The sequence below is a fragment of the Crinia signifera genome, chromosome 4, assembly GCF_055691185.1.
Source record: "Crinia signifera chromosome 4, ASM5569118v1, whole genome shotgun sequence".
In the NCBI taxonomy this organism is placed as follows: domain Eukaryota; kingdom Metazoa; phylum Chordata; class Amphibia; order Anura; family Myobatrachidae; genus Crinia; species Crinia signifera.
Window position 1 is genome coordinate 222,529,096 of NC_139220.1, and position 12,075 is coordinate 222,541,170.

Below are 12,075 nucleotides of genomic sequence, written 5' to 3' on the forward strand. Positions count from 1 at the left end.
TGTAGTGTTATTATTCATACTTTATTGTCCTACCAACTATACGCTTACAATCTGCGTCTTGTAGATGCCTTTATTGATGTTCTAACAAACATGGACACAATCTGCAAAGGGACAAGTCATTCTGTATTCAGACCATGTCCTGTGCAGCTTTAAATGACCAATATGAATAATCCTCACACCTTCTGCTAAATCTAAACGGTAACATGACTTATTCTCTAGCAACAAACAAGCCCCCTCCCTCCTATAAGTCATGGTCCATTCCTGTCAGTGGGGTGCCAATATGCCCCAACCTAATGAAAAGAGACGGAGACAAAAGCTACACAATGGGAAGCCAACAGAGCCAGACCATGGAGCGGTTAGTCCAATTTTTTAAACGCTGCAGTGTACATTTCAGTCACCCTTTGTTATGGTAATCTAATAGAGTCTCGAAGCTACAAAGAAACTTCATTCATGAATTGCATTTTCAAGTCAACTTCCCCAAATTCCTATTTCCTTTGTGCTAAACACCACTGGCCACTTAACTACCTAGAGAGAACAATGCATTTTACCAAGCTCAAATGCGTAAGTTATCGTAAAGAAGTTTGATATCATTTAAAGGTAAATAGCACCCCTCTTTAAACTCTTCTAAAATAAAAGCCTGGATGTTTTGATTTGGCATTGAAATAAACCAGATGTTCCTTTACATATATATAACCCTCCATGGGCACAATCTTAAAGGGTTATTATTTGGCAACCATTCAAGGAAACACATTAGAAATGGCACAAATACCAGGATTTTCTTTCCTTTCTATCTACACTAGTTCATTATCCAAACTAATGCATAATCCACAGGGCTTTGGGAACTTTGTGTAAATACTTTCATGTACAATTCTCTTTCTTGGCTACCCTGAGATTAAGACCACAATTATCCAGGCTTAAACCTAAAATAAAAGAACCTTTGCAAATGTATTATCTGGCCTTACATGTTTAATCACATAGTATTCTGTATGCTCTTTAATACCTAAACTGAATAACAAATGCTTCATCTTCTGATCTTTTACACATAAAAGGCCTTCAGAAAATGTACGTTCAATGGAAAAAACAAGCATTGCGAGTAATGTGCTTGGGATTAAATAAATTAATTTAGAATTAATTTTAAAACGATAATTTGAACACAGGAATGAGGGGAGTCGTGGGGGGGGTCGTTAACGGTGCAATGGAGAGACGCATCATTAACAAAATTGTGTGTACACACTTCCCTTTTGGGCTCTTCTGAGTGATATCTTTCAAAAACAAAAATGCCTGGTGTGTATGAGGCTTTATAACTTATACAGTATACGTGTTTCATCATCAGATATTACTTCTTCAGTGCTCTTGTCAAGCAACACATAACATATTGCAGTGACTTCTATTATGTAAAATAAAACCTTAAACAAAGATGTTAAACTATTGGGAGAGCTAAAGGCATGAAATGAAGCAGAGGATTTGAAGTGTGCGGGCTATGCCATGTATTCATAGAGCAGATGGAATATATCTACATTGGAAATGACAGCAGTGATTTATGGAATGACCTGACTGCTCCCCGCCAAGCAGCTACACGGGATGACAGACCCAAGTCACCATGGCAACCAGAGCCCACCCAGCACACAGATTACACATTTATGCCTTGGCTTCAACATACAGAATTTGGGATTGTTTCTAAAACACCACAAATGAGAGAGGGAGGGGTGTGCATCGCTTCGTTATTTATAGGATGTGCACAACCATTTTGGTTTCCCGTTGCGCTGGCTACCCGTATCAACTATCTAAATTGGAAATATGGTATTGATCAATACAGGGATGGTGAGCTGGCAATATGCTTATTGTAGAAGGATATGAATAATAAAAAAAACTATATATACACAGTACAAATAGTAGCTAAACTTTTTTCGCCAATATATTCTACTTTAACCGTTTAATTTTTTACATTCAAACTATTAAGGCTTTAAAAAAAACAAAAACATTTTCAATGTTGAAAAAGATAAATATTAGAATATCAGATTGTATTTTAAAAACAATTCTGAAAGCTCTCCTAAGAAGGTTTATATCATATACACACCAGTTATGAATACATCTAGTATTAATGCGAGTCTTGTATTTAACAACTCCCTACATGCATTCCATGTGAAAAGTGATACTTGGGACAGACAGCTGTTTCCTGAAGGTCATGCATCATTTAATAAACCAAGAAAATACATCAGCATTGCACAGATTCTTCTCAAAGTCTGCATTGTGATGCAAAAATGTTATCTTTAAATAGTTTGTGCTACTGGGTATGTATCCATAAGCTATGTATACAAACAGCCAACTCCACAGATGATGATGTGTCGACACAAAAGCTATTGCTATAAACGTCATTTTAATTCCATTTACAACCACTCCATACATACACAGATACTTACAGAGGCCAGAGCTTTTCCAAGTGCATCTCCTGTCTGTGAACTACCAGCTGCATTACCTCTGCTTGCAGTAACTATAAAAGAGAAAATAGAAATATCATTGATAAAATATACACACTGAGGATGCAGTAAATAATATGTACGCCAACACCTATGCCTTGTTATAGCCTCTAAAAGCATGAAAATTACAAAAACAAAGCCAAGAACTGTGGGTACAGCATATGGCTTAAGTTTCCTCGAAATCTGCAGACAGATCCTACCGATGTCCGCCTTGGAGAATGGGGCTCACTTGTTACACACTGCGCAAGCTTAATAGAATGGAAAATTACCCAAGAGATTGTCTGATCCATTGATGGGTGGAGTGTGAGAAGATGCCACAAAGGAGGAACTGGTAGTGCCACCTCGATGGAAGCTGGACATTGGTGGAAGACTGGCATTTATGTCTGTTGGGGAAACTGGATGTGGTGGGTAGTTCTGAGGAGAAAAATGGTTTCCAAATTTAAACCTGTAAAACTTTACAAATTGCTAACCATTACATATTAAAATAAATCAAAGTACTTCAGTAACGTGTTCATCAGCTAGCAAACAATTATCTGGTTCTTCAACTACACCTTACAGGTCTCGTGGGTGAGATGCCAGCTTTACATTTACCTAAATGGGCAGACATCAGCTGCTACATTTTTAAAGAAAAACGTATTATAGATGAATGCTATATGTAGAATGCTGTGAAGCATTTGGCGTGTCTGCAAAAATCAGATCCCAGACATCAAAATATGAATTAACATATATGTTGATTTTTACTGACATGTAAAAGGCTGTTTTCAAAATACAGGCCTGACATCAACCTTAGGCATCATTCACGTGGCCCACTTGCCGGTTTGGTCAGTAAAGCTGCTTATCAAAGCTGTCACAGTGACTGACAACCATACATCATTAAAAAGTAAGAAGCAGCAAGGTGTCAGACAACATTATAATTATTTCCCACTTTTCATGTCTACAGCAGTGGATGAAATCATATTTGCTTGAACATGTTTATAACCAATACAGAAAAAGAAATAAGAAACCTGTTGATTAATCTCTTACCAAGCGGTCATGTAGGCTGCCATAATTATTTGACTGTGACATGTGAGAAGATGAACTGCCCATCATTCCACCATAGCCAGGCTGGCCAATTCCATTCGAGGAATTCCATATCTCTGATGAGTTATGGCTGCCATCTACACACAGAATAAATTCACCATGAATAGAACGTGCAGTGTCACTGAAACGGGCATTTCCAAACAAAATTAGCTTTTCAATAGGAGTGAAATAGAGGTGGAGGTAGAGGTTGCGCCCTTAGCACCAAAGCTTAATAGTAATACACAAACTTTATTGTAAAGATTACATTCCTTCAGTTGAGGGGAGAAGGGCAAATAGACCTCAATTGTATTTGTCTTTAAACTGGTATGTCCCAGTAGACAATCATCGAGGTGATCGATGAGATCATAAAAACATAAAGCAATAAATGAATATAAAGCAATAAATACCAATGTGTAGTAAAGTATTTTTTCACGATGGTGATGTATTATAATTTTTTCCCAGTATTATTCCCAAAAAATTAATACTACATCACCATCGTGAAAAAGAATTGACTTCACATTGGTTGTTTTATTGCTTCATTTTTATGATCTCATCGTTTACCGTGAGGATTGTCTACCGGGACTACCTGCTGCATACCAGTCTAAAGACGAATACGGAGGAAATCTATTAGCTCATCTCCCTTCAACAGAAAGAATGTAATATTTACTATATCATTTGTGTATTACTATTAAGGTTTGGCACAAGGGCGCAACCTTCATCTCCACCTCTGTTTCTGCTCTGATTATTTCGTATTAGATGTGGGTGACACCTATCGGTAGAAAGAGGTTTGTCCTAGGTTGCTAGCTCCGTGCCCAATGTCCAATGTTTGTTTCTTTCAATATGCACTTTAAAAATGTTGAATGAAAAGCAATGGGGCGAAGACCAGCCACATGATATCTACTTGTTTATTTCAAATTATTTTCTTAATGTGTGCCGATTATGGGGGGGTATTCAATCTGGGCCACTATTTACGATGGGGGAAATAGCGTTGAATGCCTGTTCAATGCTGTCTTTCCCGACAGCATTGAAGAGGCAGATCGACAGAATGGGCCCGACTTTAAAAGCAGTCTGGCCTGTTTTGTTGATTTCGGCCGTGAATTGTCGCGATTGAATATCTACAATCCACGGCCGTTTACGCAGACACGCCCCCTTTTCGAAGATCAAAAAGTGGGACATTGAATCACACCTGGCAAGCTGCGGTCGAACAAAACAAAAACAGGCCAGGGTCACGGCTGTCGGGCCAGATTGACAGTCGTGACCCGGGATTGAATACCCCCCCTATCTACTTTAAAAAATATGTATATATATTTTTTGCAATCAATGTGGAATATAAATGTAGATTGCACGGTAGCTTTGCTTAGTTTCATAACACACAAGATAAAAATATATTAAAACACAAAGTACTTTCACATGTAAAATAACAATTTGTGACTACCAAACTACAACTGGGGCTAAGGTTAGGATGTGGACTCCATTGCCATGGAACGGACACATATATATTAAGAGATTTCATGGCTTAAGCCCCGTACACACGGGGGAGATATATTGCTCAGTTTCTCCTTTTCATCAGCGACCAGAGATGGTTGCTGATAAAAGGGAACCTCTGCCGGGGGAGCCGCAGAGGTAATCAGCTGGTCACAGGAGCTATAATAATAGGGCTGAAAACGGGAGCGTGCACCCGGCGATTTATCGCCGGGGCACACTCCCATCACTGGCAATATGGTCGCCTGCGACCATATTTCCAGCGATTTCAGCCCCTATCGCCCCCGTGTGTACACAGCTTTAGTCTTCTAGTAGTCAGACAATAAATATACTGTATACTATTACTTACCTTGCAGAAAAAAAGTGCTAGCAAACATACTGCTGGGTGGTTTAGGGGACGGGTAGCTCGGGGACTCTCTATTGAAGTCATCTGAACTTGGAGAGGGTGCATAGACCTGAAATCAAAATACATTATAAGCTTAAAACTGGGACAATAATAATAATAATAATGATAATAAAAAGTCACTTTTGACACTACATTTAAGTTGTAATGTTTAAAAAAATAAGGTAACCTCTTTTCCTACTACATTAGTATGGCTCTCTCTTATGGGAGCCCCGCCTTTGTAATTAATAGGGTCCCAGAACTCATGTGGTTGGCACTGCTGGTCTTTCTTCCTAAAAGACCATACCTGCTACAGTTGCTTTATTGCTTTCAGATAGTCATTGTGCCAGACCTCCTAAGTTATGGAGAAAGAGGAGTAAAGCTGAACAAAGTTAGTAGAGCTCCCAGTTAGTGTAGGGACCCTGCTCAATACAGAAGCGACCAAAGTACTATTATAGGAAAAGGAGAAGGATTCAATCGTTTTCTTATATAAAAAGTGCTCAAGATTAGTTTGCTTAAATAATGTGTACAAGATAGAAGTTTGTCCGGACCCTCAGCCAGCTAGATTTGACTAGCAGTAACGTGAAGTAATGGTGGCATAAAATACTCAGGCCAAATGGGCATAGGACATTTGGTATGGAACACTGTTTTTCTACAGATTTGCTTTCTCATCACGAGTGGTGGGAGTCATAAACCCATCCAACATACCATAACAACAGAACAGTACCTATAGTGGCAAGAGACTTCATTAAACAGCAGAATGTGAACAATAACACTCAGGAAAAGTAATATGTTCTATTTAGAAAAGAAATTAAGAACCCCCCCCCCCCCCCCCCAAAACAAACACTTTCAAAATAATTAGTAATTTATTACACTATCAAAAGTGTATGGTAACATAATTCTTATTTTGCAAATAGGTTTTTTTTTAAATTACGCAATATTTAAAATAAAAATAAAATGTTCTTTCCATTTAAACATATCCCTAAGAAATATCCAATATCATTGTGTTACAATTTTTGCTTCTTTCATTAGTCCTTGTTGTAGTGGAACTTACCACCTTGTTACATACAAAAGCTAAATAGTCTACCACCATGTTTTTAGAACATGGGAGGGAAACTGGGGAATCCAATGGCAAACCACTGAAACGTGGGGGAAAAACACACAAACGCCTCACAGACCAAATCCAGACAGTGGACATGTCTGGGAAGGCAGTCAAAATGGTAGACCGACAAAAGGGCATCACAAGCAAAAGGCCCACATGGCAATGGTTGACACATGACAAGGTTGACATAAGTGTTCACAACACCCCACCCACCCACATGCATTTGGTACTTCTTTACATATTAGCATCCAAGTGTACTTCGATTGGGAAAGGTAAAGTGTCCAGAGCATGGTGAGCCACGCAAGCACTATTGGGTACACTATTTGGGAGGCCACGAGCCCAGGTGTCGACATAAAAAAACTCATGCTGACCATTTCATGTGTTGAACTTTTGCCACTCTTGACCTCATAAATTCAGTGCTTTGTAGAATTCTGATCCCTACTGTCATCATGCGGACATGCTAGTATAACATTGAGGCCACTTTCTCTCCATTTATACAATGTATTGGACAACAAATGTACAGGAGTTCTTTTAGAGAAAAACAACACATGAAAGTTGAAAATGGACATAGGAATCAAAACACAGCAATCAACTGCTGAACTTCAAAAATCTTCAATTGGACTAATTCAAGCTGTGTATATCTCGAACACATACTACAGTATAAAACACATAACTTCAGCCACATGATAACCACCCAGAATCTGTATTCAGATATGTACAGGCAGCCTGCAACTGCACGATAAACACTTATACAAACAGCAGAGCTACACACAGACTTTTATCCATATAGTAAGTGCAACAGGTGAAAGCAATATGAGGAGCAATATTTCTGATTATGTGCAAAATCATCCATTTTAAATTAGTCCACAACATCCAACTTACAATGGCCATGCAATTGCTGGTAAAGTGAACAGAAATCATCGGAGGCAATCTGTTTATCTGCAATGTTCTCACCCTTAGTAGTAGTCCCTCTACTTCAGGGGTAGCCAACTCCAGTCCTCAAGAGCTACCAACAGTTAATGTTTTCCATGTCGCCTCACAGAATCACAAGTGAAGAAATTCGCTCCACCTGCGGATCTTTTAAAATGTGTCAGTCAGTAATGAGTGCACCTGGGAGGTGAGCTAGAAAACGTGAACTGTTGGTAGCTCTCGAGGATGTTGGAGTTGGCTACCCCTGCTCTACTCTATATGTTACATTCACAGTGATTTTTGTTCGCAGCCACATAGGGTTTTGTACAACTATCCACAGATTTCAGCCACCGAGTTTATACACTGATGAGAATATCCTGGTGCAATGGCAGATTGTTTGAAGGGGTGGAATGTAGCCAATATGTGGACCATAACCCTAGGAAAGTGAGCCAACAAATGACAATAACCCCTCAAAATGAAAACAAAAATATCCCCAACAATACTACATGGGCTGTCTGATCAGGTTTACAGTTAAATATCCTGGCATGGGGTTAAATAGGATCAATATTGTACATTACAATTAGTTGAATAACAATGCACCCAATATGTTATAGTAGGGAAAGGATTGGTGTATTATCTTTATAATGTCTAATCTGGTTAAATATTTTATTATTATGAAGGCACTCTGCAACATTTCACATAACTTAATTATAAAACAAATAGTTCTATAAATTTTATGATGACACAAATGGATAATCAATACTTATCAAAGCTTTAAACTATACAATCTAACTGAAAAGTCTTAACAACTGTTTATTGCAGGATGTGCAACTTGTGTAATCTACCACTGTCACAAACCTATAACATCCATACAAAGTCTAGGAACTAGCAGAAGGAAGACAGAGAATAAGATTCATGACAATTGCATATAGTACATTCCAAGAATATATCTTTATTACATGCAATAAATACATCAGTATACCTGGAGCACCACTTGTTAAAGGGCACACCTACAATAACATTGTATCACAACTAATTCAAGACTAATGCGGTGTACACACGGTCCGATTTCCTTTCCGATGTTGACGATATAGTCAACATCGGATCGGCATCGGATCAACATCGGATGCAGATCGCAAGGGTTTTAACCCTTGCGATCCCGATCCGCGTTCACGTATCGGAAGCCAGAAAGTCTTGGCTGCCTTGTCTATATAGTGCAGATCTGCACTATATAGTCAAGATAGAATGCAAATCAGATGTGCCTTAAGATCCTATCCACGATCCTATCTGATCAGATTGTGGATAGGATCTTAAGGCACATCTAACGTGTGTACACACCATTAGAAGCAGTTTAACTATGTGCTGACTGAAGACCTGGGATTTATAAAAATTCAAATCTACACACACATCTTTAGGCCCCTTTCCTCCCATCGGACTCCACATTCAGTGGCACATAACTGCCCAATACATTAGTAAATGGACTGGATGCCAGATGGGTTTCTTGCAGGGTTGTAAGGTACTACCTGAAAAATCGTGTGTCAACTGCAGGATCCAGGAGAGTGGGGCAAGTATTATATGGGTGTGAAAATTAATGTTTGCAAAATCAATATGATGGAGAATACAGATTAAGTTAGAAACTGTGTGGGTTCATCAGTGTACAATTGACTAGGGATTCTATTAGTAACTGAGAAATAAACCTATTTTACTGCAGATCCATAAAAATAGTGCACGGATAAGGACGTCATATGAAGCTTCAAATCAAAGAGCTACGTCGGTAATGAGTGATTGATGTGGTTGCGAAAATTTCATTATGTCCAGATGTAAAGAAACCTAGGGCCAAAATTAGAGGGGGAAAAAAAATCTATTTTATTCATAAGAAAATGTCTGTCATTGGATCACCTGCAAATAAACGCTAACGTTTCCCATTGAATGGAAGGCTCCCAATTTTTTTATTTTTAGCGCTTGTTAGGGCTGTACAACCTGCAATGCATGGAGCATTACTGTGCATAAATACAGTATCTCCATATACATGTGGCAGATATATAATAAGTAGATGCTTTTAAACCACATTTTTCAGATAAAAAGTTAACCTGGTTTACTTTAGAAATATGATATACAATTTGCACCCATACATGATTTGAAATTGAGCTACATATAACAATATTTATCACATTTCAATCTATTTAACAACTACCAAGGTTTTAGTTTATACAGTCAATACATGCATGCATACATACATATATATATATATATATATATATATATATATATATATACACACACACACACACACACACACACGTGAATTACATATGTATTATTTTAGACCTTTTATAAAAAGAAAAAAAAAAATCTAAATAATGCGCACACTACAATTATGATACATATACGGGATGAAATGTAAATAAATGAAAAAAAAAAAAAAAAGGATTTAGCTAAAAACCATTTACACATGCACTCCATTTTAAATATATATACATGCAGTAGTGCAGTACATTTTTATTTAATTTAGCAGAAAATAAGTCCTAAATCTTTCTATAATGAAATCCTCTCATGGCTCCCATTGTTTAAATTGCAATACACTGCTTACACACTAGGTATTAGTAAACAGAAATAACTAGCTATATTATATAACTAGCATGACATTCTATTATCTCTGTGACATGTGTCTTGAAGTTAAACTTATTCAGCTACCACAATTTTGTTAAGGTGGTCACCTGTGTGGCACTTGCAGGACAACAAATACAAGTTGTGGCACTTAAAACTCTTACAAAATGTCTATGTAACTGTCTACAGGTGAGCATCTGTTTCTTACACAATGCCAAAGAACTTCTTATTTACTCACTAACGCATCTGAGAAAGGCTGTAAAAGAAGAAGAACACGTGGCCTGGAAACTAGCTGAAAAACTTTGTGAATGAGCCAACTTGATATTTTACAACACGCACATTCAATTTAAAAGTACAGATTTCTTATCCAGAGTGCTGACTAACAATTGATTCAATATCAAGTCAACTGTGTCAAATATAACTCAATCTGCAAAACAAAAAAAATCCAAAAGTATGAAGAAATGTAATAAACTTTATGGAGGACTGGCTCAGATTCAAGGGGGGGGGGGGGGGGGGGGGAAGCACTTCCCAACTGTTATCTCACAATTAACAAAACTTTGGAAATGTTATATTTAAACCAGAAATAAACTCCTATGGATTTCATAATTAATACAATAACGCTACAATAAAAGTCCTTGGACAGTTCGTTTAATAAACTCATGTAAAATAAAACATACAACTACTAAGTACAAAAAACATAGGTTATACCAGCTCAGAGTTTTGTGTACAGAGCGCAACAAGTACACAACGTTTTTCAGGACTTGTTCAATTATTTTTAACACAAAGCTGAAAGATAATGTTATATCAACTAATAAAACACTTGCATAACTTAAAATAAAATAAATTGCACTACCCTATTTAATGCAAACTATTTCATGATTGTTACTACAAAAAGTTTACAACGGTAGTGCACAAAGTACGCAGCATACAAATTGGCAGCGGCACCATTGCTTATTATAACCTTATAAATTAGTGTTTTACAATGAAAATGCTTTTTTTTTCTCCCCAAAGCATTGCATGTTACAATGGAAATAGGTAGTGCATGGCTGGCTGGGTACATTATCGTTAGGGGAAAAAAAAATATTCTGAAATATCTGCAGGACAAAAAGGAGACAAAATACAAATATTATATAGTATTTATAGTACAAACATCCTCCACCATTCAAGCGGAGCTGGTTTCATGTGTGTAGGCTATAAGCAAGGTGATATCTGGGTAGAAGATACTTTCCTTCAGTCATAGTACACTCTGCATATTGGGAACACTACCACTACTATTTCCAAATAACTGCTCAGCCTACAATAATCATTTCTATCCAGAACAAGTTGTTTATAACGTGTGGGGGATACAATGACTGCTACTTAGCTATTATTTAAAATAACAGATCAAGCTGCACTTCACATAGGAAACAAAATGCCACACTAGGGAGTGTATTGCAGCCCTGACGTGTCACTATTATTAGAGGGAACAATGGTTATTTCTTACACATCACATAGGCTAAAAAAAAACTAAAATGACACAAACCTATTTCCAGTTCAGTGCCATAATTTTACTCACAACCCTTTACTTGTAAGCACACCCACCAGCAGACAAAGTGTTAAGAAGCATTAACCTGTACAGATTAGGCTTTTGTTCAGACCACTTAAATAATCCTTCAATAATCACTTGTGCTCAATCAGGATTGAAACCCCTTAACTGAACTGTGCTTCAATATTTGTACTAAACCTCTCCACTGTTAAGCATATTCATCTTTAGCAGTAGTGGCAGTATAAACCAGGTATTTATTTATTTACAGTTTCTTATATAGCGCAGCATATTCCGTTGCGCTTTACAATTGGAAACAACAGTGATTAAACAAACTGGGTAGAAACAAACCGACATTAGAGGTAGGAGGGCCCTGCTCCCAAGCTTACAATCTATAGGGACAAGCTACAGGTATCATTTATAGCTTTGTCAAGTATACAGATAGATAATCTGTCATTTGTTTATGCATTTCCTAGGGTTATAAACGCCGCTCCTGACCTGTGTCAGACACATGTTGCAAATTTCCAGGACAGGC

General features: G+C 37.6%; 1 protein-coding gene across 13 annotated transcripts in view; it reads right to left on the minus strand.

Moving 5' to 3' along the window:
- The window catches only part of TCF12 (transcription factor 12), a 237,105-nt gene that overhangs the window by 32,496 nt on the left and 192,534 nt on the right, over positions 1–12,075 (minus strand). For all 13 annotated transcript variants that reach the window (XM_083183833.1, XM_083183842.1, XM_083183841.1 and 10 more), the window contains 4 exons: positions 5,368–5,473; positions 3,501–3,634; positions 2,747–2,891; positions 2,421–2,491 (listed from right to left, as the gene is read on the minus strand). In XM_083183833.1, the coding sequence (XP_083039959.1) occupies positions 2,421–2,491; positions 2,747–2,891; positions 3,501–3,634; positions 5,368–5,473 (456 nt within the window). The remainder of the gene's footprint in view (positions 1–2,420; positions 2,492–2,746; positions 2,892–3,500; positions 3,635–5,367; positions 5,474–12,075) is intronic.